Here is a 26742-nt window from a genome sequence, read left to right on the forward strand (position 1 = left end):
CACCCAGCATGCGACTGAAAGATACTCTACTTGTTTTAGTGCTTATAGTTTATCTGCTCAACTTAATGCTGCTAAACAGATGAGCTCTGATCTGACAACTCGTCTTTTAGTCTTGTCTAGTTACAAAGTTTTTGTCCTCCACTGAAAAGAAAAACTCCTCTCACTCCGGTTCCTTCCTTTCGGCTCCTCCTCCGGCTGACTCATAAGGAGTAGACCAATCGTCTGCTTTAATCTGCAGACCCCAATCAGTGTGATGAGAATCACCTGGTCTACCTGCATAAAAATGAAGTCAAGCCTTTAGTTTACAACGTGCGTGTTTGTTTTATTTTATTTTTTTATTTTTGTCTCTTGTTTACTTTTACTTTACAAAAAAAAAAAGCGATGCCTCCCAAAAAACAAGCAGCGGATCCTCAGCCTAGTTCAAAACCCGTTCCTGCTGAAAAGCCCGATGAGAAGAAAACATCTGGTTTGTATATGAACGGGGAAAGTTTAAGGATACCAATAATTGTTAGATGTATTTATATATTTTTTAAGCGATTTCACACATTTCTCTCCGCAGCACGCGCCGTGGCGGTGCGAAAACCCGCAACTCATCCGTCCACATTCGTCATGGTGAAAGAGGCGCTGAAAGCCCTGGACTCACGCAAAGGGGTTTCCTCCCAGGCCATACAGAACTACATCAAACAGAAGTACCCCACTGTGGATCCGGCGAGGCTGAAGCACTTGGTCCGCAGACTGTTGAAGAACGGATTATTGAACGGGACGCTGGTGAGGCCCGTCAACGCCACCGTCACCACGGGCGCGTTGGGGAAGTTCAGGGTAGGAAACTAAAGAGAAACGGACACGCCTCCATACTGAATCTGCTTGATTTAAGTCTTTATCCTTGTTTTAAAAGCTTGCGCCAAAAGTTCAAGAGGTGAAGCTGAAAACTGAGAATACTAATCCAAATGTGCAGAAGCCCAAAGCTGGGGCCAAGAAGACCCAGACAGAAGGTATTAACTCGTAAAATGCACATCTCTGACCTCACGGTGGAGTCCCTCACCAACATTTGTTTTGTTTAAGATGCCAAGAAGAAGAAGCCAACAAACGAAAAGGCAAAATCTACAAAGGTAAGACGAAACGAAACTGTGACCAGATCATCGGTCTCCCTAATCCGCACAAATATCGAGTCATTTGCTGCTGCTTACACCTTTTGACTTCTCTGTTCTGACTTTGACTTTTTTTTTTTTTTTTTTTGTCACAGAACCCAAAGCCTCCGAAAACCACAAAGGATGAGGCAGGTGCTCCTTCAAAGGTTCCTCCAGCAAAGAAGCCAAAAGCTAAAAAAGTGGAGGCGAAGGAAAGCAGTGCTGGAAGCTCTGAGCCAACCAAAAATAAGACTGCAAAGGCCAAAGGGGCAAAAACGGAGAAGAAAACCCAAAGTAAGGCTGTGAAGTCGGGCAGTGATGCCCCTGCATCTAAAACTGCTGGCAAACGAGTGAAGAAGACTGTGTAAAATAAGGAAACTTAATTAATTATTTTTTTAGATATTTGTTTACAATAAATGTGTGGTTTTGGCTTTTCTATTTCCCAGTTGCAAATTCATGAATTTTAACAAACGGATCAAATATCTGTGAAAGGACTACTGGTAGGTTTAAAAGCAAATCCTTGGCTTATTGCTTTAACTTGAGACTTAGCTTATTTCACCTTAACTAAGCAGAAACTTTGGAGATTTTTGGCTCTAATGTAAAAATTACTCACCTTTGTAATCCATAAACTTGGCAATGATGGGTTTCAGCTAATTGAAATCCTTCTTGCATGTCTAGTCCAAAAAAAGTTGGCTTTCTTTACATTAGTTGCAGCCATGACTGCAAACGGCAGAACGGTCAAACTATAAGACCTGTTCAATGATCAAATACAAACCTTAACTTTCAAATTTCCTCTTAAAGATTTACTTTAGGGCTGGTGTGGTATACCACAGACCTGTTAATCACATGGCTTGAAACTTTTATTACAGGTATCTCAGAACTCAAGCTACAAAGTCAGAATATTCAAGAAAAAATCCTCTGTCAAAACAGAGGAGCCTTATGCTCTAAGGGTCACGACTAAGTAGCCCAGTATGGACAGAAGTACTAGAAGGACCGACCAAATGACAAGTGGGCTATTTAGAATTTTTTCAAGGATTATAGGCTTCTGTTGTTGCCGTTGCTGCTCTTCAAGCTGCTCCAAACGGTACTGAAGAGCCCCCAGCACCTCCTACAGACCAAGAAAAGATTTTACAAGTTAAGAATTTGCATCATTGACTTTGACTTTTAAAAGCAGCTTCAACCATTTCTGAATAATGCATGAATGATCATTTCAAATGTAATTGTCTGCTTTTTCACAATCTACTGCTTCAGTTGATGTGGTATAAATTTGAATTCTAGGTTTTTATATATATATTTTTTCTTTAATGTGGTTAGTTTTAAGGTAACATTTGGCTTTACCATGTGGCAAAGATGGCTACTATTAAGATTGCTCTTATATCAAACATAAAGTTCAGAACTTTACAGAGAGAGGTTCAACTGTGACAAAAAAATAATAATTCATAGGCTCAAGCAAGTAACAGATTCAACCAAACAATCCAGTGACACCAGTGCAGAACTTTGTCTGCACTTGGCACATAATTCATATTCCTGCCTTTTGACTTTCAGTGCATTTCTCAAAACATTGCACAAAAACAGTAATGCAGTAAAACTGTAGAAAGCATGCAACACTTCTGGCTACCGGTGTATATGTACTACAATGAAAACTTACATGAATATCTGTCGTAGCTTTTAAAACCAGATGCTTGATCATCTCCTGTGTACTGGTCAGCTCCTCTTTCAAGTTCTGCGTTTCATTCTTATAAAGTTCAGTGATGTCAGCAAGTTCCTTTGTTAAAACATCTTTGCTGCAAAACCATTAAGAGTTTATTACAAACCAAATGAGGACATTTTTAATGTACAGCAGTGAGCATAAATTACCTTGATTTTTCTTCTTCAAGTGCCTGTTTTATCATAGCGAAATCTCTGTGGTACTTGGCTCGGAGGGTTTGCAGGCACGTCTCTTGTTGGATTTGGGTTTCTCTAAACTCTTGGAGCTCGAGGATTGTGCCATCAGGACCAGACGCTTCTTTGTCATTGTGATGATCCTTTGTGATGGCAGATTTCTCCGTAGAGCCGTGATTATTACTGCTACACATTTCGGTTGACAGACCATCTTCCAAATTAAGCGACAAACAATCCTGGTTTTCGAAAGCATCATTAGATATATCCAGTGATACATCACTGGATGCAAGGGTACTAGATCCGCTGTACCGTCTGTGAGCAAAGAAATACATTTTCTCTAAGAATCGACACCTCCAGAAAACATTTAAGAGCATCCCCCATCACATAGATATATTTTAATAAAAACAATATTAAAAATTCAAAAGCAAAATTTCTATTTAAAAACATGTGTATCTTGCAAAGGGATCAAATTATGTTCAAAGTCTAAGTTCTCAAGATGAAACTCTCACACCTCTACAGAGTTGATGTTTGAGATCTTGTCATTTTAGTCTAGATTTTAAAGCATTTATTTTAAAGCAATTATTCTGCTTTAAAAAAAAAACATTTTAACCCACAAATTATACCCCTAAGCTCAAAAATATGAACAAAGGTTCTGATCAGAGTTCTTTTAAGTTCCATCTTTAGGCATGTTACCAGCATCGTGACACAAAAACACAATTTGTTCACATTTCTTCAATTGGAGCTATAAAAACACCAAACAGCAGTTTGATAGGTGGAAAATATTTCTTTCTGCACTAACAAAGTTATTCAGAATGTACTAATAAAATTTATACCTTTATAACAAATAGTTTAATTGCTGTTACATGGAAAGTTGTGAAGTGGAACAAAAATAATTCATCATGGCTTTCAAAATGTACATATATAAATAGAAAAAGTCTCAAGTGTTTTGCATCCACTAACAGGTTTTCTTGAACAGCTTTTGCTGAAGAAACGTACCCTCACAGATTTGAGATGTTCAAAGCTTGGAATATTGTTTTATATCTTTACTCTCCTTTAAACTTCTCCAAAACTTCACCCTTGACCTTTCTGCTGCGATTATTAGTCTTCATTACACCCTCTGGGAGATTTCTACTCAACAGCAGGACTTCAGTAAAGGGTTCCAAAGCAATGGGAACCTAAACACCTTCCACTTCAGGAATATGCCTTTTCATTTAGGTGGTTTTAAAGGCCAAATACTTTTATTCTTTGCTTTGTATTTTTGTACTTTTAAAGCACAAAAATACATAATGATTCCACGGTCCACCATAAGGATTGGACAGAAATTACTGTAAACAGGTGCAGAACTATGGCCATTATTTATTATTTTTCATTTATTAGTATAATAGTAGTAATACAGTCTTTGTAAATGCCATATTTATAGAGTTCATTGAGCATTTCACAAAAGTGTTTATGGGATAAAAATTATATTTACCGGTGCATAAAAATAAGCTATAAGCTTTAAAAGTATACTGGAAAAACAAATTTAAAAAAAAATTTACTATAGCAAATAACGAGTTTTGAAGGTAACTTCAAGAGTTTCAGTAGACTGAATAAGTAAAACACAGTGTAATCTCAATATTTTTTGTGGGGTAACATATACTCGAGGATTCTCGTACAGTTTGTCCAGTGCGGTAGCTACACATTTACACGACAGAAACCATTTTCTTTCCCACATGGACAACACGCGTGAAAGAAAAAGTTGCAGCTGGTATGACTGAATTTAAATTTTTACCTACCTGGTTTTAAAGAAACTCAACTTGCGAGGCATCGATGGGAGTTTGGTTAGTTGTCGTTGATAAAAGAACTTGTTTCAAGAGTTAAGCTAACGGTTAACCGTAGCTGTTGCGGCTGCGAGACGTTAAGAATCGGAATTGATTCCGAACGAATAGGTTGTTACGTTGCTAGGCAACGTTTCTGTCGACCTTTGGTTTTAAATGAAAGTATTTCCGACATTTTTCATGCAGAATAGACGTTTTTTGTTGTTTTTTTTAAAGGCGGCTTATACTACAGGCGGTTTAAATGTGATGAGTATATTTGTCTTCTACCTCTGATCACTCTGGAAAAAGGGGAAATCCTGGACTCATCAGAACACATATTTGACCTTTGACCTTTACTACATCAGAGTCCGATGTTTATGCTCCTAGCAAACTCGAACCTTTTTTTTTTTTTACAAATCACCTCACTAGAGGTTTTTATAAGGCTAAGTTATCTCCACAGCCTTGAGTTCTGCTGTTTTTCTTGTGATGTGATTTTTACCAAAGAAAATTTGATCACTGATGTTGATCATGAAACATGTTTTTGACTCAATTTCTTTTGCGAGGATAGCTCCTGATGTCATAGTTTTTAATATGTTAAACAGTTCTTAACCCAATTTTAGCAGTTTCAATTACCAAACTTCATAAAGGCCTTCAAATCCCACTACTAACACCAAATGCTACCTCAGACAGAATGATTCACTTGTACAGTCTTCCATGCCATAAACCGCCCTTGTGTTCGTTTCAGACAAAAAATGATCTAGATGCATTTATCCAATAAAAAAATAGAACAAAAAGAGAAGTTTGTTTTGTTTTGTTTTTGGTAATGTATTGTGCGACTGAGTTTTTGACAATTGCACACAAATACAAGTTAGACCTTAAACGGAGCCTTTCAAAACAGCAATTTATTAAAAAAAAAAAAAAAATCAACTAAAATGTGTTACTATTTCATCATCACTAATAGAAACAGTACGGAAGCACTAAGTCTTTGAGCAATTCAGCCGCTCTTCAAGTATGTTAATTCAGTTTGTAGATTATTCTTTCTGCAGTGAAAGAGTCACCAGGAAAAGTGTAGTCCAGTTGGAGGAGAGGGTCACGTCTCTGGATAGTAGCATCCCGTTTGTGGCAGAACCAGTGTGATCGACTCCACGCGTCTAAAGGAAACAATTCAACGACCCACAGCTATTTAATTCAGTAACAAATGTGATCTCAGAGCACTGATGCAGATTTGCAGGCACCCGATCTTAAGTGATCTGGAAGGAGGACTTGGTTACATAAGCTGCAATGCAGAGATGATGAGAGAGGGGAGGAAACAAATAAAAAAAACAAAAAACAATCACAAAACCGAAAAGAGAAATTTCTTACAAAGAAATAAAACAAAACGAAATAAAACCTGGAGACACTAAAACCGCAGAACGACGTCAGCTCATAACTGTTTAAAAAGAGAACTGAGCAAGCTGGATTAAAAATAGCAGTGACTTCAAAACAATACCATTTGAATAACCTACAGATATAAACTAAGGTGAAAAACAATGTAAGGTTTTCCACTTGTAAACAAATTCACTCAGAAGAGAGAAATCCAGTGTGCAGTTCTCTCAGCTCCTCCTTCAAATACGCCCCCGTCACTTTCACAGCGTGTGCTTGTGCCTCCATTGCACCTGTGATTTAAAGTCGATGCCCAACTTCCAGGCTTTTTTTTTTATCTCCTTGTTCTTGAGTTTATTCTCCTGGGTACAAAGTTCACAAAGTGGTAAAGTGACAAACCTCTGTTACACTCCTGAGTGCTTTTAGAGAAATATGATCAACTGGACGATTAAGACACAACCTTCAGTATATGCGTCTTCCCTTTAACCGTTGATCTTCGAGCCCCCAGTCCTTTTCATCGCTTTGATTAGTTTCTCCCAGCAGGTCATCTGGGGTTTAGCAGGAAATGATGCAGATACTCTGACATAGCCTCCCAGTGCCTCCAGAGGAAGGCGAGCAGGATCACGAGGAGCAGCGTGGAAAGCGTGCGGCTGCGTGTTTTCATCAAGGGGACAACGCAGTTGGCCACGGTGGACACGAACACCAGAAGGACAGCCATGACGGCCAGGAGTACGTTGATTAGCTTTCCGAGGAGAGTCCGTGCCGTGGCGTTCTCCAGGCCCTCCAGCTGCACCACCTGCTGCTGCTGCTGCTGCAGCTCCATCTTGGATATGCGAGTCTGACAAGCCTCCAGCGCCTCCTGGAAGAGGAGATCAGAGATGTCAGATATGCATGATGGCAAAGCATCGGCGTGAGGTTCGTTCAGTCGAAGCTTGCCTGTATGTCTCGGGCCCTTTCGTAAGACTGGTAGGCAATCTTCTCCTCCATGCTGGCTAGTTCCTGCTTCAGGTTCAGGATTTCATTCTGGTGCAATTCTGTCAAGTCATTGAGTTGTTCTTCTAATCGTTCACACCTGAAAAAAAATATATTTAAAAATCAGGAACAAAACATGTCAGAAAATCAAAAAACATTCATTTTAATTCAAAAAGACTAATAGAAAAAAATATACTGCTCAAAAAAATAAAGGGAACACTTTAAATGTTAAACACCTGTTTAAGTGTTCCCTTTATTTTTTTGAGCAGTGTATTTTAATATAAAAATGTACTATTGTGGTAATCAAGAGAACACTGCTGAGTTGCCTAACTCGATATTCAAGCATATTAGTAGAAAGTTTGGTGGAACAAAAAAACATTGTAGAAACATGTGCACAAGCAAAAGGAATAACTTCAATCTTTAGATGATTGTTAAGCTCTTCTAGAGTTTGGTGTGGATAAAATGTGGCCAGCAGGTGGAGCCAGAGCTTCAAGTTCAAGCCGTGTTCATAACATGAGCTGAAGCAGTTGCACCCTTTGTGCGAAACTATTCCAGAACCAGAGACAATATCCGAAGCGTCTTACCTCGACTAGGGAGAAAAACGACTGGGCTGTTGTTTAGTGGAAAAAAGTTCTCTTTCAGATGGATGTGCACTTTTAAATTTAATCAGCAAAATCACACATGAAGCCAAACCTCAATGCATTTAATGTTGCATAACTTTGCTTTTTGACACAGTTGTCCTTAATTTAGATGAGAAACAGTTTTAGTCTTGGTTTTGGCTGCTGTGTTTAAACAGGATGAAGACATAAAGAGGAACATCAACCTGGCAGTGCATTGAAAATGGCTGCAATTCCAACTTTAGCAAGTAAGGATTATTTTTTCTTTCTGGCTACTAAAGAAGGAAAAAGCATCAAGATTAAAACACTTTATATGAGTAAAGAGATCAAGCGAAAACTGAAGATACAACGCCATGATGAGTTCAAAATGCTGCGAGTTTGTGTGGCAAACTGTAAACATTAACCTTTCAGTTCTAACCTCACTAAAACTGAATTTGTTAGGTGAAAACATACCTGTATCGTTCTTCCTGCAGAGCCTCCATGATCATGGTGTAATCCCGCTGATAGTGGGATTTTAAATTTTCAAATGACTCTTCCAGTCGACCCTGGTTGTCCCGGAGCTCATGGATCTCATGGAGTAAAGCATCAAACCCCGAGCCTTGTGCATTATCGAGAGTATTCCCCCTGGAGCTGGGGGGGCCACCTGGGGCCCCGGGCGTGCTGTTAGCTCCGGCAGACCCAGACGTCGCGCTCGAGCAGTCGTCCTCGCTGCCGTATCTGGGGCTGGACTGTAACTGTCCTGTTCCCAGAGGTCGTGACCCCCCCGGATAGCTGCCCTCTTCTCCTGGCGTTTCTTCCAGCGAGTCTTTCAGAGCGGCGATGTTGTCGGCGCTCCCAAACTTGTTCCGGAGGAGCGAAGCGATTTCTCTGGGCTTGGACACCACAGCTCCAGCTGCAGAATGAGTAGCTTGAGAAAAGCTGGACAGCCCTCCTGTTACCTGAGGAAAGCAGAGATCAAGTCAGTGTCTCGTTTACCCAGTTTATCACTCATAAACACAGACTGGCTTAAACAAATAGCAGCTTCAAAATTGTTTCTTTGAATTCAGACGTTTTGTTTGATGATACCAAATGAATGCGGCAATCACCGTAGTGCTTTGGAAAAGTGCACTTTTGCAATTTATTTTCATATGACAGGCCAAAAGTTTTAGTTTTATTTTGAATTTATTTATTAAACCCAAAAAAAGCATGATTGTGAGGTGAAAGGAAAAAATACATGGTTTCAAATTAGTTTTTCCAAACAAAAATCTGAAATGTGTGGTGAAATGTACAGTATGACATGATGTGGCAGGCAAAAACAAAGTTTCTAGTGTTTTTATATTAATTTTCATAGTACTAGCAGATTAAATTGCAAATTTAAGGGGCTGTTTACTGTCTGCAGCCTGCATTAAGACAGTAAAGTTATTCTCATTTGTGGCAAAGACTTTAACTTCTTATCTTTAAATATCTGTAAGCAGAAACACGTTTGGGGCTCTTATTGTAAAGAGCTATAAAGGAAATATCTCATTTCTTTGGCTGTTTAAACACCAGGAACAAACTAAAGAGGCGTGCAGTACCTTGTTTTTGTTATATCAGCTGTTCCAGTTTGACTCCATAGTATTACATGCAGAGTCAAAGTAAAGTCAATCAAATCATTGGTACCATTTATCAACCAACATAAAAAAATAAAACATAGAGTAATTAGGTGTTTCCCTTATTGAGGAAGAAGCATGACGGTCTGACCTTGGCTCCAACACCTTTCAGACCCTGGTGCATGTCTCGGAGAACGTCTTTGGGCTGCCGAGGGATGCCGTTGTGCTCCACCTCTCTGAGTTTCCGGTGGTAGTGCTCCAGCTTCCTCTGCAGCTGCTGGATGGTCTGAGCAGACTTTTGGTTCTTCTTCTCAAACACCTGCTTGATGCGCGCACTCTGCTGTTTGTCTGCGTTGTTGGCCAGTTTCAGGTACTCGGCCACGTTGTCGTCGCGAGCCGTTTGTTCGATCTTGATTTGTTCTGTGAGCTTCAGGATCTTCTGCTGCAGCTGGGCAATGGCCTGCTTGGTGCGCTGGGGGTCCGGCGTGCTGTCAACCACGTCGTACCCCTCGGCGCCGTAAGGCAGGGCGTTGGGTGACACAGCAGGGCCTGATCCATCGTACCGATCCAACTATTGAAAAATAACAAGTATACATAAAATAAATAAACTCTCTTTTTCAGAAAACTTCTAAATTAAACATTAAGCTCACTAACAAAAGACTAAATTTCCTCTAATAAGGAAGGAAGGAAAGTAGAAACTGACACAAGAGAGAGTGGAAGGACACAAATAGGGAAGGATAAAAGGAAAGAAAGAGAGGACACAAGAAGGAGAAGACAAACTAGCAAAAAGGAAGGGAGTGCATGTGAAAAGAGACAGGCATGAAGGATGCATACAGAGAGAAAGTAGGACAAGTAAAGCAAATAGGAAGGAAGGACAGGACTGAAAATAAGAAGAAAGAAAAAGGAGGAAGGAAGGATTATAAAAGACGGGAAAACTGACATGAGAAAGGGAAGAAACAAATGAAGAAGGGAGGACTAAAGGAAGGAGAAAAAAGCAACAAAAAGGACAGAAATACGTACATGACTTTAAAAAAAAGACAATTGAGAATTTTCTCATCCTTCTTCATTTCTTACCAAACCCATTTAGAGCTGAAATACTGAAATCAAATCCCAGACTGCGTAAAAAAAAAACTGTGTAAAGCAACTCGTCAAGCTCAAAATGATTTCCAATATAAAAATAATGCAGCACCATCACTGACACTAAACGGCAAAACTGAGAAAAATCTCAAACAAAGTGACAAGTTAAAAAGATTGTTCAGACAATTGAATAATTGTCTGGAGTTAAAAAAGAAGATGTATTATTTGTTGGGCACATTCCTGCAGCAGAACTGACTTTATACATTTTGGAAATTGTCAGCAAAGCTTAATGTGTCTGCATGTTTTTGTTAACTTTACAAAAGACTGCATGTTGATGTCTGCAATAAATGTGTAAATACTCATTTACAATAGCAGATGGCGCCTGTAAAATGAAAACAACTGCAAACCTCATTACGACTAATGACAAAATATATTGACAAGCAGTCAAAGAAAGTGATGCAGGAGGGGAAATAATGATGCAAAAAGAACATTTCTGGCTCATTTTCAGAACATAAACCTTTACAAATCTACTGAACGGTATTAATTAAACCATTAATTAAATCAGTTCCTGAGATTCATTCTGAAATTAACTGAATGAGTTATCTAATATTTGTCTCTAAAGCTTCATAGAGACAAATATTAAAAGTTGCTGATCATTAGTTTTGATGAAGAAATGTTAAAAAGACTGAAAACCGAGTAAAAAGCAGCTTCCAATGATTCCTCAAGAAATCTAACACTTTTAATATTATACAAACTTTTCAGTCTGTAACTCTACTGACATTAGAAATAGTCAATGTGGCAAAAAGTCACAACCACAATTTTATCATAATTTTCCTCTATAAAACTGTCCCTTTAAGAGAAAACTGCATAGCAAAGCATTTAGGTTTTAATCAATTTGAGCATTTCTGTTCATCATAAGTGGGTTTAAAAGGTAAACAACATTATGTAAAATGGACTTTTGGCTCTGGGTCAACTCACCTTTTTGCCAATCTGTGCCTCGGCATTATGGATGGCCAATATGAACTTTTATATTTTGTGGCATTTTATGGGATAATGATATATTAAATAAGAAAATGTCGTTTTTGATCACAACATAAATGTCACTGCAAACAGACAGAACCCCACAAACACTAAGCTGCTCTAAAAATATAATATACACATTATTAAATAAACAATTTCAGCTCCTGCTATATTAAATTGTGTAGCTGCAATGCTAAAAAGCACACAGTAAGTGCATTTATATGTTGAAATATATTAATATTATTCCACAGCAGTCTAAAAACTGTTAAAAACACAAAAGTAACATTTTCCAAATATGGTTATAGTTTATCACCATGTTCTCATCATGATGAACGTTTCCCCCAAAACTATGAACAGTTTGATAATTGCAATTTCATCTCCTTCTACCTGCATTAAAGCCATTAGTCTTTTTATGCAGATGCTGAAACCATCAAACAAATATTTTCTTGAATTATTACTGCAAGTAATCACAAATATGTTTTAATCTATTATGTCATTTAATTGAATGTTGTTTTCTGAATACCTAATAAATCCTATTTGCTTTTATTTTGGTTCTAGTATCAACTGGGAAAACTGACTCTTGGAAAATAATACAGATTGTTTCCCCCTGATAAAAAACAATAAACAAAATAAGCAACCTCTGGCTGGCAGATAAAATTAATTGGACTCATTTTATCTCCTGACCATTAAGTAAACTATGAAGAAATTATAGAAATATATTTCAAGCTATCAGTCTTGTGGCACCTAATGGCTGAAACTACAAAGGTATCAAATGTTCAAGAGAAAATCAGCAGCAATTCTGACTCATTTGCTGTATAATAAATAGTTAATTAAAAAGCAGGAAAATAAAACTAATGCATCTAGAAAAGCCCTGGACAGGTTGGTCTGCATTGACGATACTGTAGCTTCTTCTGGTTTATTTTAAATTGTCCATTTTTGACAATTTCCTAGCAAAGCTGTAATTTCAAAGCAAAATGTTTAGAGAATCTCCCTTAAGAAAATCTTTTTATCTGCTGTGTTGTAATGACTTAAATTAACTCTGTGGTATTCTGGGAGTGGGACCTTGCTGCTGCAGGTTTTTAATCGATCTTTTTGTTATGAATAATACTGTAGCTTAAAGAAAAACAAAACAAAGACACTGTCTGGAAGCCGGTGCATATAAGTAATTAATGATGTACTTCTTAGGCCTCAAACACTGAGCATGCTTCAAATCTCTGAACTCTTTTCTAGCTGTAAACAGCTATCTTTGAGGAGTTTTGTCTCAGTAGGTAACTAAACAGAGATCGGTGAAGTTCTCCTGGGCTTCGGTCCAGCTGCACAAAACGGCGCGGTCTGGTACCACACAACGTGAAAACGCCCGGCTGCTGCCGCCGAGATCAGAACTTCCCAGATCGATAACTCATCAGTTAAATATTATTCTAATGCCAACAAAGACTCTTCACATTTGCACAAACGAGATACGGCCAAAATCTGATCAAAACACTTCCTCCAGGTTTGATAAATAATGTCTCTGTACAGCTGAATCAAGAGTGCATCCTGTAGTCCAAAGCGTTTTGTGGAAATAACAGTAATTAACATTTTTATGTAAGCTGTCAGTTAAATCCAAGTCAGTTTCTCTCTGGTATTATTTCCCCGTTCAGCGAGGCCAGAAGCGAAACGTTAGTTTGTTTACCCCGGCGAGCTTTCTCTGACCTGAAGTACACCGAGAGACGGCAAAAGCTAAATTTAGCGCAGCTTAAAGCACATAGTGACAAACCAGTCAAAGGCAATCTCTGACCTTCCAACACTGACAACTCATCTCCCCACTCAGCGCAGCATCCAGGACACAACGGGAGACTTTTAACATGATTTCCCAGTTCGCTTGCTTTGCGAGTTTGAGCAACGTAACCTAACCTTTCATTTTTATAATAATAACAAATAAAAGCTGAATACAATCCATTTGCTGTCTCCTCAGTAAACACATTCCTTCAAAGCCAATCTGATTGTTTTATACCCAGAGGGCAAATCTTCTAGGAACACTTTAGGATTTAAATCATAAGCACACTTCACCACAGTGCTTGTTTATTTTATTTTCCATCACACCTTAATGTTTATATGGAGTGCACACATAAAGGTCAAAATTATATGTTGACCTTAAATCAATACCAATATTTTATTGTTATTGAGTTCATCTCTTCTTTTGACTTGCCTGTACAAGTGTTGCTGATTATTTTTCATACTTTTGTGGTAAATAAAAACCCACGTTTGAATTAAACATCTGCTTGGTCCCTGGCAACAGCTGTATTGTGCTTTTTTTTTCAAAGAAAGCAAAATCATTTTAAATTAATTTTTGCATTCATTTCTTAATCACATTTAGTGCCTTGGAAAAGTATTCACACTCCTTGAAATATTTTCACAGTTACAGCAACAAACCTCAACGTATTTTACTGAGGATTTAAGTGGAAGAAAAATGACAACATGTGGCTGTTTGGGACAAAAATGTACATATACTTCATGGGGTATGGATACTTTTTCAAGGCACTGTATTTGAATATATTTGGCATTTGAAGAAAGTAATCGTTGTTATTGATCCTCTGAAGTTTTGGGCCACATCTGAACATCTGCAGCTGAGTGGGACAGATTGATGCATTTCAAATAACTTCATTCCTGCAACTGTTACTGAAATAAACAAACTGAAGCCAAACCGGTGCTCTCAGAGATTCAAATATTTCAGTGACTAACGATTCAATTCTGATTTTTAAGATCACAATTGCCAGTCTTGGCCAGGAATCTCTTGCAAAAGATATTTTTAATCTAAGCTGGATTTTCACGGTGGAGTAAAGGTTAAATAAAATAAAACAAAATAGAATTGATTTTTCTGCACCTTTAGTGGTTCTTAATGAATTTTGTATGATGGATTTCAATCATATTTTTATTTCAACATGTTATTTATATTCTCAGGATGCTCTTCTGTGTCCTGCTTTGATTTGAATTTGACCTGTGGAGCTTTGAGCTCGACTACATGCGAGTGGTTCTGGTTCTGTTGATGTGTTCTTACTTTTTGTATATGTATCCTTTGTGCCACTACAAAATAAACCTTCCTCTGGGTATAAACAAAGTAACCTAACTGGACCCGCTGAAGAGAGTGAGTCACCCACCTTGTCGGGTTCTTCAGTGGAGTGGTACCCAGAGGTCAGCAGCACGTCCACCAGCGCGGGACTGCTGGGCGTGTCCGTGGTGGAGGAGGAGCGTGGGCGTCCTGCCTGCAGCAGGGCCTCATGGGTGCTCCGCCGATGGATCTGCGGGCTTCCTTTCTGAGGGGCCTCCCCAGAGCTCCCCGCTTTGCTGCGGCGGCTCTGCAGGCTGGTGCCTCGTTTCATGATGGGTGGACCTCGGATCTGCTGCAGAACCCGGCTCAGAGCTGCGGGAGGGGCGGAAGCGGCAGGATTGTCAGAATCCACGGAGGGGGCCAAGGAGCCCGGAACGTCCCCTACTTCTGACCCTAGGTCGAAGGGCTCGGAGGGAGGGGCGCTCGCGCAGGCTGAGGCGGAGTCATGTGGGGAAACGGAGGAGCGTCGGCGCTGAGGCTGGAAGAGCTGCTTCAGGCCATGCCCCAACGCTCCCATGTTCTCCAGGGCATTATGGGTGATTTTGGACAAGCCGTGCTCTGACTCCGACGCCCTCCTGCCGGCCTCCGGCTCCGCTCGGCCTCCTGCGTCCGGCTCCTCTGGACTCTGCTCACTACTACCCTGATCCATCAGACCCCTCCAGTTTCACAGCGAGGCGCTATGCAGGGGCTGCAGGGGACTAGCTACGCCCCGTCCACACCCCCCTCTGAGAGGCCGGGTGCAAGCCGGGAAGCAGAGGGGACGCCGCTCAGCTGGTGCTTTAGAGTGGGCATGCATCTGTGGCTCGGCTCAATGTCATGCTTGTCTACCACAAAAAGGAAAATGAAACGCATTATGACATGCGGCTGTGAGGAACATAAAAAGCAGAAGCACAATGTGAAGAGAAAAAAAAAACAACCAATAAAAACTGGGTTGACATGGTCATGACCACATGTATGCACTTTCGTTTAACGTGTTTATTTCAAATTTGATCCAGAATTATTATTTATCATGTCAGGAAAAAAAATGAGGAATGTTCAGAACAATGGATTTGAAAAATGTGTTTAACTCTGTTAAAATGCCAAGCTTTTTGGATGGAAAAAATGAGGCCATAATAAATAGTTTTAGAGCCAATTAACTGAAAGACAAACTATTGTCAAACTGTTAAAAAAAAATCAAAGGCTTAATAATGTGGTTTTGAGAATTTGGTCTTCTTTGGTCAAATTTACTGACTTTCACGTACTAGAGCTTGAAAATAAATTCAGGAGTGGTAACTTTCTCGTTTTAACGAGAACCAAACTCATTAAAACTACAAAGCCTTCTAGTTTTAACGAGATTTTGTAAACTTGTAACGACGAGATTTCTATCTCATTAAAACCAAAATATCTTCTCTTTTAAGTAAGAAGGGTCGTAACAGTAAAACAACAACATCTCTTGGGATTTTTAGAAGTTGCCTAGCAGAAACAGTGTGAGGAGAATCAAAGCGAGTCCCATCATGCCTTTTTAACAAGTCACAATCTGTCGGAAGATCTCGCCTTTCTATCTGGTTAAAATTAGAAACTTTCTTGTTAACGAGAAAGATTCTTGTTTTAACGATATCCTGCTTTTTACGTTTCTGTAAAAATGTTACTGTTAATGTGTAACAGCTGTCAAAATACTCTAAACGGGATCCTGAAATCACTTCTAGACTCTGGCTAGCAAACACTTTAATATCCTTCTCTTAAAGTCATTCTTCCGCTGGAAAAACTCACTAATGCAAAAAAATGGCATAAAACCACAACATGATGCTGCCACCACCATGTTTCACTGTTGGTTTGGTGTTCTTTTGGTGATTTTTCAATGTGGTTTCAATTCAATAAGACTGAAATTCAACAAAAGTTCAACCAAATATCAGTATAAGGGTTTGCACCAGGATTGCTGCAGCTTTTTTCTTTTTATTTTGTTTGATTTTCATTTAAATTGCACCAGCTAATTGTCATATTGAAATATGATAAAGGTTTTGAAATTAATAACTGAGGTCTTATAGCACATAAAGCTGTCATTTTAACCAAAGTTTGCACAATTTTGAGAGCCAGTCCCGACTTTTGTTAAAAACATCATGGCATGTCTTAAAAGTGTCAACCCAGAAATGCATAAAATTCAAATTCTAGATAGTAAAAAATCTCGTAAATATTTTCTGAAATGTTTACCATAGTTTTCTATTTGTGTCTTCTCTTTTCTACTAATTCTACAAACGTCAAGCCGAATTATGTTAGAGAATAAATGGACACATTTCAGAAAGTATTCAATGAATAAATTAACTAATAACTAATGAGTAAATAAGTAATTGCTTAGATGATAAGAGACAGAGTGTAAAATAAAAAGTAAATAATAAAAACTGTGCTCTAAATGAAATACAAAATGGAAAATGACTGTGATCCAGTTCTCCTCCATCCACAGCGGCCTTCTCTCTGCATCGCCTACCTAACATGGCTAAAACCTGTAATATGAAGGTTCAATCCAAGCATTTCGATTCTTTGTGTCAGTTTCAATTAATAACAATTTGCTTCTCTTTATCAAGATTTAACGACACGCTCAGAAAGGATTCAAGAAGGAGAGAGTGTGGCAGAGCTTACCATCAGCCCAGCCTCTTCTCTTCTGACTCACAACTCACGACGAGCTAAATGAAGCACAAACAGACAAAAATAGATCCTTCATGCAACAGACAGGTAAAAACTGACTTATGAAAGCCGCCACTCTTTAATGAATGGCAGCAACGGATACATGAGAGAGTGTCGGAGAAAAGAAAGTAAAAGCAGCTGGCCACCTGACAGCACTAACGACCCCAGCAGACCTTATGCTTAAAATGTTAAGAGTTTATTCCTGTTTAATCAGCCTCATCCTGTTACAATCGCTGTTATAGACGACATGATGTTCACATAAAATGACATGAAAACATTAACAACTCATCAGTGCGGCACTTACAACAATCATGAAAACATGGCGGATGCAGCTTTGAGGAGCTCAGGACACACAGAGTGAAGATGCTGGGCCTGGAATAATTATTGATTCACGACTGAGTTATGAGCCATTCACCTTAAAAACAACTCACTCACTTATTTATTCATTTATTCATTCTGAAACTAAAAACTTAAAGAACACGGCGAGTTATTTAAGCTCAAGACTTTAAGTACTGGTCAGAAATGTATGTAGATTAATTTTAGATCCTTTTTTTTACAAGGTTTATAATTATATGACATACTCCATCACTGCTATTAACAAGAGGAATGTGTATTTATCTTTTAATCTATTACAGGGCTGCAAACTAACAATTATTTTAGATTCATCAATTAATCGAATAAAATAAATTGGTATTTTCTGCAGATTTTCAATTTAACCAATTAAGTGTATTTTATATAATATTAGAAAAACTAGAAAAACATACAAAATAGAAATAAACTATTCAATTCCTGTTTTAAATTTTAAAAAATGAGCATTGTATTGCCTAAAATGCAGAAGTATAGCATCCCTTTAGTGCAGGCATGTCCAAAGTCCGGCCCGAGGGCCAATCACGGCCCGCGGTCAGATTTCATACGGCCCGCAGCTTCGGTCTTATAATGTATTATTTATGGCCCGCCTCCACTGTCAAACAGAATAAATAAATCATAAAACTTGAAACTGTAATTCCTCCTTTCACCAAATGGTGGCAGCACCACTTTAATACTATCAGTCTCTGCCTCCGTGCAGCGAACCCCTCTCCACTCATTTCTGCCATGGCCACTGCAAAGAAAACAAGTTTACAGTGAGGGCCGCCGCTTTCAAGAGAGATGGGAATTATAATACTTCTTCACTGAAAATCAAGGCAATTGTGCTTGTCTAATTTGTAATGAGATGGTTGCCTTGTTTAAGGATTTCAACGTAAAGAGACACTACCAGACTAAACATGCTAACACATACAACAAGCTAACAGGAAGTGACCGTGCTGAAAAAGTGAAGCAGCTCCAAGCTGCACTGGCATCACAACAGCGATTCTTCACGCCGGCCTGTGAGTCAAAAGAAAATACCACCAAAGCAAGCTACGAAGTGGCCATGTTAATAGCTAAACATGGCAACCCTTTTACTGAAGATACATTTATCAAAGACTGTGTTATGAAAATGGTGGAGAACATTTTGCCCTGAGAAGAAGCAAGAATTTGCGAATGTTTGCCTGGCAGTAACAGTGTGGCACTGAGAGTTGAGGACATGAAATTGAGTATTTTGAACGGCAACGTCTGTCACTATCAGCAGTGAAGAGCGAATCGAACATTTATGCACCTGGATTTATGGCACTTATTTTTATTAAACTCTTGAGTAAGATTTGGTTATTACTGTTGATGTTATGAACCTGTAGATGTGACAAACTATTACTTTCTGAAAGATATTGTAAATGACGAGCAAAATTCACTTGTTTTAAGATTTAATAACAGACAACTTTGCATTACTTATAACTCCTGTTTAAAATGTTCTTGAGGCAAAGATATTTTTAAACTCATGTAAATTTAAGGTATTTCATACAGTTTGTTCAATGTTATCTGACTCTCCAGATATGAATGAAAGGCAGAATTTGGGTTTTTAGAGTTGTTCTCATCTGCCTGAGTGGCTTATATTTGGTTATTTTGTCATTTGAAAAATAAAGATAATTGTGACAATGAAAATTGTTTTATAACGGTGTGTATTTGCATGAAACTTTTGTAGTTAAAAAATGTCCGAACAAACTATTGGCCCCCGGGCATCTTCACTTTATCAAATCTGGCCCTCTTTGCAAAAAGTTTGGACACCCCTGCTTTAGTGTGTGTTTGATCATTTGTTGCAAAGGATGCATCTCTGGCTAAAAAATATTTCCAACATCGACATGTGAAAAGCTCAGGCCTTTCTGCTTCGATTAACATCAATACCAGCAGGAGCTGAAACTAACTACGCTCAAACAACTGATTTTGTTTTACCTGAGGGTGACAGTTTAGGTCAAACTGCTGAAGCAAATCTGATCCCAAACATCTAAAAATGACTTTGCGACAGATAACTTCAAACTTCTTAGATACTTGGAGATTACGCCTTAAGGCTAGACACACACAAAAAAAAACATTTTTTAAGAAATATTGATGAATATCAGTGGGGTGTCTAATTTATTATTGCTGAAAATATGAATAACTCTGACTAAAGCTGCACATTATATTGATTCAGATGGGGAGATTTTGAAATATCGGCCTGTTAGACGTGTTTTCAGTGACTTGATGTGACACTTAATGTGTGTTTATTGTGGCTGTGATGAGAAAGCTCCTAGCAGATGGTGAGGACATAATGATGCAGAAGAAAGGCAGAAAACCAGTCAGGAAAACGTAACTTAATTGTAGTCAATATCATTTTAATTACATATTTTCCTAATATCATGCAGCTCTGATTTTGACTTGGTGTAGATTAGAGAAAATCCACCATAAATTCAAACAATAGTTGCCATATTCTTTTGTTTTTAGGAATCCCTGAAGTTGCCTCTCTAAAACCTCAAAGTTAATATAAAATTTATGAGTGTACAAAAACATAACAGGAACTCTAATCATTTGTAATGTGGTATTTGGGAATCTAATTTTGCACCAAATTGACTTCCTAATGGACACTGCAGTCATGATGAACACTGTGCTACTAATCATGTTGTGCCTCTGCAAGCTTGTATTAAAGCAAATTGAAACCAAAGACAGTCGTCTTGTGGATGCTAACCTAGCAGTGAACATAAAAGGATGCTTTGTGTGCACAGAACGCCTCCTTAATCACATAATTGCAGCGTTAGCCTCATTTGTAGGCATGATCTTGAATCACCCTGAAAGGGTGTGTTAGAAGATAATTTACACTGCATGCTTCACTTAGTCTGAAAGAAGGCACGGCAAACTTTACATGATAGGTTCTCTCTTCCTAGGACACAGACTGCTTTCCAGAAAACCAGAAAAACAATCCTGTGAGTCAGCACAACAATGAAGTATCACTTAACAAGCCAAGAGAGCAATTGCTCTTCCAGAAACAAAAAGAAACTGTCCACTATTGTTGAGCTGTGACTCATTTGATGCTGGTCCTGCTGATAGATCTGCAGTTTGATCTCACTGCACTGAGGTGTGTGTGTGTGTATATACGCACTCTCTCTCACTGAACCATACATCCGAAGGTTGCTTCACATCGTTATTGGTGTTCTCACTACTAATGCGTAATTCAACAACACCTGAGAGCGAATGAAAACTCCAACAGAGCCAAGCTGTCGGCATAAACGAATTCAAATAATTCAACCACATTCTCTTAAACTTGAGTTTATGTTTGGGAGCAATAAAGCAAACCAGCGTTCAGTTATGATATGCTGCTTGTGTTGAATAGCATGGAGCCCTTGATAGCTGCATGCAGGTTGTTATGGCGATGCATCACACTGACTTATATAACAGGGCTTCCAGTTACTATATAAATCCCACAGGAAAAAATGCTTCGTCTGCAGGTGCATTATCACGAAAAGCTGAATAATGTCAGAAATTACATTTAAAAAGTGAAATTTGTGTATTGTATAAGTACTGGATAAAATATTTCAATCTTTTATTTCTAGAAATTTTTACTTAATTATGGACAACAGTTAATAAAAACCCAACTTTCAAATTCTCTGACGATTAGATTATTACATCAGAAGAATAACTATTTTCATCAAAGAAATGAAGCTTCATGCTAAGCTATGCTATAGTCGATGACTTCCTCCACCAGTAGGAAGGTAATTGCAATAGAAGCTGACTGTGTCTGAGTACATTGGTGGAAAGTTGAGTGGAAGGAAAACCTAGTTGAAAAATCTGTTTAACCCTGTTGCTTTCCTACAACGGTTTTTCCATCAACTTAACTTTCAACTAATATGCCAGCATGCAGCACTATGAAAGCCAGTTTCTGACCTTTTGTAGCTTAACCATCCATCTGGAGGATATCAGTGACTGACTGCTAAAACACTGTAAGGACAGCAGCCGTCACCTTGACTGTCTTGGCCAAAACATTAAAAATATTTGTTTAATTTTCTGAGAGGTTTAGCTATGATATGCAGTAACTTTCATCAAGTTCATTAAGACACAGCTACCCTTGTGAGTGCATACAGTACTTAATGTAATAACACTGAACACAAAATTGTAAGCTCCAAATTAAAGGCAAACGGTAATAAACGCTCCACACAGATGTGGAACTATATCCTGCATCTGCAGAGAGAACACAATGACATCTGACTCCTCCAGGCTGAAGTCTAAAGTAGGTCAACCAGTATTCACCTGTCACTCTGCGGACGCAGCGCTCCGATGTCAAACCGGCTGCACCGTCCTGTGCAAGTGAGCTAACATTTTACTTGTGTCAGACTTTCAACACAGGCTGCTTTCCATGTCAAATCCTTACTATTAACACCATCATTTAGGGATTATTTTAACTTCTATTGTCCAGCGTTTGGTTGCAAGTGAAGATTACTCAATAATAAGTCAAATATACATATTCTTCTAAGTATAAATATGATCATAATATAAGTATAAGTTGAATAAAGACAGCCATAAGAGCAACTTACCTTCACATGTGGTCATTTGCAGCAGATCTGTGCTTTTATGAACACAGGGGAATAAAATGCTTAGCAATCCAAGCCGATTTCCGGCCAGGCTTCCTCCGGGTGACTTTTCCAAATAAAATAGCTCTTGAACTTTAACCCACAGCTTCCGTGGAAATTTAGAAAAATTACATGCTGCAAAACAAGAGAGAGAAAAAAAAGAAGCAGAGTGCATTCAGTAAATAGTTTATGTGAGAAATGTGATTGTGTGTGCTTTAAGTATATGTTCGTTTTGAATTTACACTACTGCTCTCAGTTTTTATTCTGTATTAATTTTATTATTTATAGAGCATTTCAAAGTTTTTTTTGTTTAAATGCGCTTAATACATTTAACATTTAAATCAGGAACTTCTGAAAACACACTCTTAGTCTGAAATCAAAAGAACAGTCAACAACTTTGTTTATCACCATTATATTAAAGTGATGGCCATAATCTGACCTCATTGCCTGGAACAAAGGAAGTTAAGGTTTAATTTTAAATCCCCGCAGGGTAACGCTCACCTCACACTAAAGAACCTAATCCGTTTCATTCTGTTTCATTTTGTACAGCGCAGGCCTCAGAGGACTTTTAGAGTAATTAACTGTGAAATGTTAATTAATAGTGCATAAATGACCCATGAGGACGCTCACAAGACATTAACTATTTGCTGGTCTTATGGAAATGAAACTGGATTAAAGTTTTGCTGTGGTGATGTGATGTTATAAACTATACTGTGCTGAAGCTGAGGTTAAAGAAACCATCCAGCCGTGGATTTTATGTGTACTAACAAAGACAGACGAGACAATACATAAACAGTTAATGATGTATAGATTTCCACTGCAAGAGTTCTTAAAATACAAAAATTTTATTAATAAAAAGCTTCCAATTGAGTCTATTTCTGTTGATGACATCACAAGAGGCACAAGAACTGAGACGATCTGGACGTATTAGCAGATACAATGTGGTTTATGTACATTTTTTCTCCCTGATTTAACATCTCAAAACCTTTATATGCAACTACATGGTTTCTGGCGTTCCTCAGTCTTTACCAGGATGTTTGTCTGATTTCACTCCCTGACTCAGACCGGGTTCCCGTCTGACTGAGGAGCGGCTCAGGTCTGAGGACACACAGCTTTGGTAACCACGGCAGCATAGCCCAGAATGCAAATAAAACAGTGAAATCTGACTCAGACTGCATTAAACTCAGATTGTTTCGTAGCTGTTATGCTTTAAAATACACAAACTATGTGACAATGTGTAGATAGAATAGACTTTAAGTGAACTGTGACCATCTTGTAACTCGCATCTACACACACAGAGCCTCTGCAGCAGCTCCAATCAAATGGGTGAATGATTTGCAATCCTGTGCCGTTGTGATTGCTTTAATCTGCATCTCGGAACATAAACCCTGAAAATTATTCTACATTTACTGAATAAAATCTCTGAAATAAAGCTTTGACAAGAGCATTACGTCATCTATGAGGGGATGCAGAAAGCAGAGGACTGCCTTTCCTTTAATTAAGTGTTTCCACTGACCATATTGAAAGATATAATTAACCAAACTCAAAAAACTGCAGCTGTCTTTTTACCTGTGCGCTTACAAGCTTGTTTTTGGGTTGGAAGATTTTATATTTATATGTTTATAGTATATTAAAGGAGTTTTATGCAAACGGATACACAATTACTTATTATTAACTACCATGTGTGCATATTCTTTAATTTACACTGATTAAAAACACAGCCAAGCAATAAAGCATGATTTTCAGCAGCAGAATTTCACAAAATGCAATCACACTGAAAGAGAAAGAAAAGCTAATTCTGCTTTGTGTGAATTCCGGCCAACAACCTCATATGTGCCAGAACAATCAAGCTAATCCGCTGGTAATAGCACGGATTATTATTTTATGGATTTTGACTTGGATTCAGAAACAATTCTGATGAAAACACCAATAAATACCAAGAAACAAAAGCGAAACAAACTGATAAGTTGTTTCTTGTGATGTCACAGGAAGGTTGTTTCTGGAGGGGCGAGATTTTAAAGCTAGCAATTAATGTTTTACGACTAATTTAAATGATTTAAAGCCAGTTTGATTGATTATAAAAGAAAGTAGAGTGATATGCAAAACCATAGCTGTAACAGTTTAGAGAGCTCGCTGTGTGTGACCCTGGTTAGTTCAATGATAGCCAAGCAGGTTACAGGTGCATCTTCACATGCGTCCTGTTTTTATAATCATAAAACATTTGTATCTAGTAACTACCTTACTGTGATGTACGGCAGGTTTTGCAAATGTAGCCGTTAAATTACAGTAAGTACTCTGAGGTCTGCTGTTAGCTAAAGGTAAGAACTGAGTGACATTAGCACCTTGCTAGCCAGTGGTCGCAGGCCGGGCTCTTTAAAAACACTAAATTGTGAACAATTTTCGCAGAATAATTGTATCATTTGTAAGCGTCTTATATTGTTTTTCTAACCTTTATTTTATTTCAAATCAAGACGTCGTTGTTTCAACTTATACGGCTTGACTGTGCAGCTGATATGTAGCATTAGAAGCTAACGTGGTGCGCCGGAGGGCGTTTATTTTATGTGAGAGCGCACACCGGTGCTGCTGTGCGGGGCGAGGAGGTAAAACCTTCAAGTGAGCAGCAGAACCAGGATAAAAGATTTACAACAGCTGCCTTTTTCATCCAGGAGACTAAACGCACGGCTTTATTAATTACTAATGACTTATTGTTAAAAACAAAAAGAACAAATAAAGATGAGAACATATAGTTTTCTATGCCAACAGTCCTGCAGCTCATACCTTACAGGTGTTGCTGTGTAAATATGTAAAGCTGGTTTCTTAGTTTCACTCTCGTATTCGGTTTCACTGAGTACCTTGACATGATTTGAATGCAGAAATTAAATTATCCTCACATTGTAACGTGATCCTCCTAAAGTAAAGTTGCTTTCCTTTGCAAGGCAGTGTTACATATCTGCATAAGTGCAGCAGCTCCATTACAACATCTATGTCTGACCATTTTTAACATAATAATGATTTGAATCAAAAAATATAGCTACCGAGTAATAAATATGGAGTTAAATACACAGTGTAATGTAAAATAACTTATTATATATTATTATTTTTCAGGAACGCTGCAAACCGAGGCAGTGGCCAAAAAAACGGTCCTCGCAGGTGTTAAAATTTCGAAACCCCGTTTAGATGGGAGGTATCGAGATGCCATCTGTCACATACTCCCACAAGCGTTCACACTTTCCCCTTTGCCATTTCATGGTTTTTAACTCAACACTTTGGGAGCCTCAACTTAATCAAAACACACAAAAAACAAAATGAAGAACTGTTTTTAAAAGAATCCTAACTGAATGTGGCCTGGGTGTGCTCCTGAAAGTTAAATCTTCTCAAGTTGTCACCGTAAGCATTAATTCCGCCTCCCTTAATCACATTTAAACGCACTTAACATCGCCCATCTTGGATCTCCTGGGTGGCAGATCGGGCGCTTTATTCGCCGCCTGTCCACTCAGCCTGTCAGGCTAAAAAAAAAAAAAACACACATCGCCTCGGCTTCAGCCATGGTTAGCTACAGGCAAAAAAAAAAAAAAATGGCACACCGCCAGGCGGCAGCGACAGCGGGGTGAACACCGCAAATCCACTTCTACCCTACCCGCCCGGGGAGGGCAACGGCATATGGAAATACATTTCATTCATAAAGCAGTTCGTTACACAGCAAAAGTCAATTTTAAAGGCTTCAACTTACATGGGCGCTGAGACGGCTGTGTAGATGACCGTTCATTTCTCCCGATGGCCGACACTCCCACGGTGACGTCAAATAGCGTGCTCGGCGTCAGGGTACGGCAAGCAGTTGTAGCACATAATCAACCCAGCTGTAATTGCTTTTTTTTTTTTTTCCTGCATCAATACGCCCGTTGCATCGTGACGTCACGCAGTACCGCTACACTGTTTCCGTAATTTTATTTATTTATTTATTTATTTATTTATTTATTGCCAAAAGTTGCACACACAAAAAAAAAAAATAATGACATAGACTATTATTTCAGGAAGGTGACAATGTTGAGGCAAGGCAGGAAATCCGCTGACAATCTGTGGAAATATTGTGAAATGCTTACAAGCTGGATGCACAGCAAGAAGTCTTTAAAATAGAATAGAGGAAAGGTGAAGTAGCATCAAGTCAAAGTTAAATATTCGCATGCATACTTAAACAGTGATAAATAAATTTAAAAATAAACTATACAATATGGGCGAAGTTACAACATAAGAAAAATAATACTGTATAGTTATTAAAAATAGCATATTCTGGTAAAAATTGAAACAGTGCAGTCATTTTAATAAATGTACAAAATCCTGTATATTTTTGCATACAGGATTTTTACAATGAAAAAATACAAAAAATAATAGTGATGTTATTTGAAATAAAGAAAAACTGTGCAAATGTAAACATGGGCCTTTGTTCACATGATGTAGTGATCTGTCCCTGAAGGAATTATCTAGCTTTATGCATGGGGTCGGAGATATTCTCCAACAGTGACGCTGTTTTTTCCAAATGTTTTTTGGGTGGCAAGCCAATACGTGTATTATCTAAAGAAAAATGCAACATCTGGGTTGGTACTGACCCAACTGCATATGCTCTCAATCTATT

The 26742-nt window shown here is 38.4% G+C and overlaps 3 protein-coding genes across 4 annotated transcripts; 1 reads left to right on the forward strand and 2 right to left on the reverse strand.

Moving 5' to 3' along the window:
* LOC102224253 (protein B4-like) lies at positions 1-1567 on the forward strand. The gene is made up of 5 exons (XM_005807286.2): positions 1-466; positions 560-819; positions 896-992; positions 1063-1109; positions 1244-1567. Exons 1-5 carry the CDS (start codon positions 382-384, stop codon positions 1493-1495), a joined length of 741 nt encoding a protein of 246 aa, XP_005807343.1. The 5' UTR covers positions 1-381; the 3' UTR covers positions 1496-1567.
* Positions 1568-1646: 79 nt separating this feature from the next.
* On the reverse strand, positions 1647-5934 carry LOC102223999 (transmembrane and coiled-coil domains protein 1-like). Its single transcript, XM_005807285.2, has 4 exons — positions 4784-5934; positions 2985-3320; positions 2776-2911; positions 1647-2235 (listed from the first exon to the last, which is right to left on the reverse strand). Exons 1-4 carry the CDS (start codon positions 4813-4815, stop codon positions 2065-2067), a joined length of 675 nt encoding a protein of 224 aa, XP_005807342.2. The 5' UTR covers positions 4816-5934; the 3' UTR covers positions 1647-2064.
* A 223-nt stretch (positions 5935-6157) lies between these two features.
* Positions 6158-25903, reverse strand: LOC102223736 (transmembrane and coiled-coil domains protein 1-like). 2 transcript variants are annotated; one of them, XM_005807284.3, is made up of 8 exons: positions 25843-25903; positions 22077-22247; positions 17122-17165; positions 14558-14820; positions 9475-9894; positions 8209-8693; positions 7103-7238; positions 6158-7025 (listed from the first exon to the last, which is right to left on the reverse strand). In XM_005807284.3, the coding sequence occupies exons 4-8, from the start codon at positions 14777-14779 to the stop codon at positions 6711-6713; spliced, it is 1578 nt and encodes a 525-aa protein (XP_005807341.2). In that variant the 5' UTR covers positions 14780-14820; positions 17122-17165; positions 22077-22247; positions 25843-25903; the 3' UTR covers positions 6158-6710. The 2 variants fall into 2 exon arrangements, with proteins under 2 accessions (XP_005807341.2, XP_023181173.1); XM_023325405.1 differs by having other exon boundaries at positions 14558-15332.
* Positions 25904-26742: the final 839 nt, after the last annotated feature.

The sequence above is a fragment of the Xiphophorus maculatus genome, chromosome 20 (genome assembly GCF_002775205.1).
Source record: "Xiphophorus maculatus strain JP 163 A chromosome 20, X_maculatus-5.0-male, whole genome shotgun sequence".
Classification (NCBI taxonomy): Eukaryota; Metazoa; Chordata; class Actinopteri; order Cyprinodontiformes; family Poeciliidae; genus Xiphophorus; species Xiphophorus maculatus.

What these genes read in the sequence shown, in the direction of transcription:
- LOC102224253 (XM_005807286.2), top strand. Translation starts at nt 382, where the DNA reads ATGCCTCCCAAAAAACAAGCAGCGGATCCTCAGCCTAGTTCAAAACCC. An exon ending in CAAGAAGACCCAGACAGAAG is followed by an intron (nt 993 to 1,062) that starts GTATTAACTCGT and finishes GTTTTGTTTAAG; the next exon opens with ATGCCAAGAAGAAGAAGCCA. An exon ending in AAAAGGCAAAATCTACAAAG is followed by an intron (nt 1,110 to 1,243) that starts GTAAGACGAAAC and finishes TTTTTGTCACAG; the next exon opens with AACCCAAAGCCTCCGAAAAC.
- LOC102223999 (XM_005807285.2), bottom strand. Translation starts at nt 4,815, where the DNA reads ATGCCTCGCAAGTTGAGTTTCTTTAAAACCAG. An exon ending in CTTGAAGAAGAAAAATCAAG is followed by an intron (nt 2,912 to 2,984) that starts GTAATTTATGCT and finishes ATGGTTTTGCAG; the next exon opens with CAAAGATGTTTTAACAAAGG. An exon ending in AAGCTACGACAGATATTCAT is followed by an intron (nt 2,236 to 2,775) that starts GTAAGTTTTCAT and finishes CTTGGTCTGTAG; the next exon opens with GAGGTGCTGGGGGCTCTTCA.
- LOC102223736 (XM_023325405.1), bottom strand. Translation starts at nt 15,157, where the DNA reads ATGGATCAGGGTAGTAGTGAGCAGAGTCCAGAGGAGCCGGACGCAGGA. An exon ending in CTGCAGGAAGAACGATACAG is followed by an intron (nt 7,239 to 8,208) that starts GTATGTTTTCAC and finishes ATTTTTTTTCAG; the next exon opens with GTGTGAACGATTAGAAGAAC. An exon ending in AAAGGGCCCGAGACATACAG is followed by an intron (nt 7,026 to 7,102) that starts GCAAGCTTCGAC and finishes CTCCTCTTCCAG; the next exon opens with GAGGCGCTGGAGGCTTGTCA.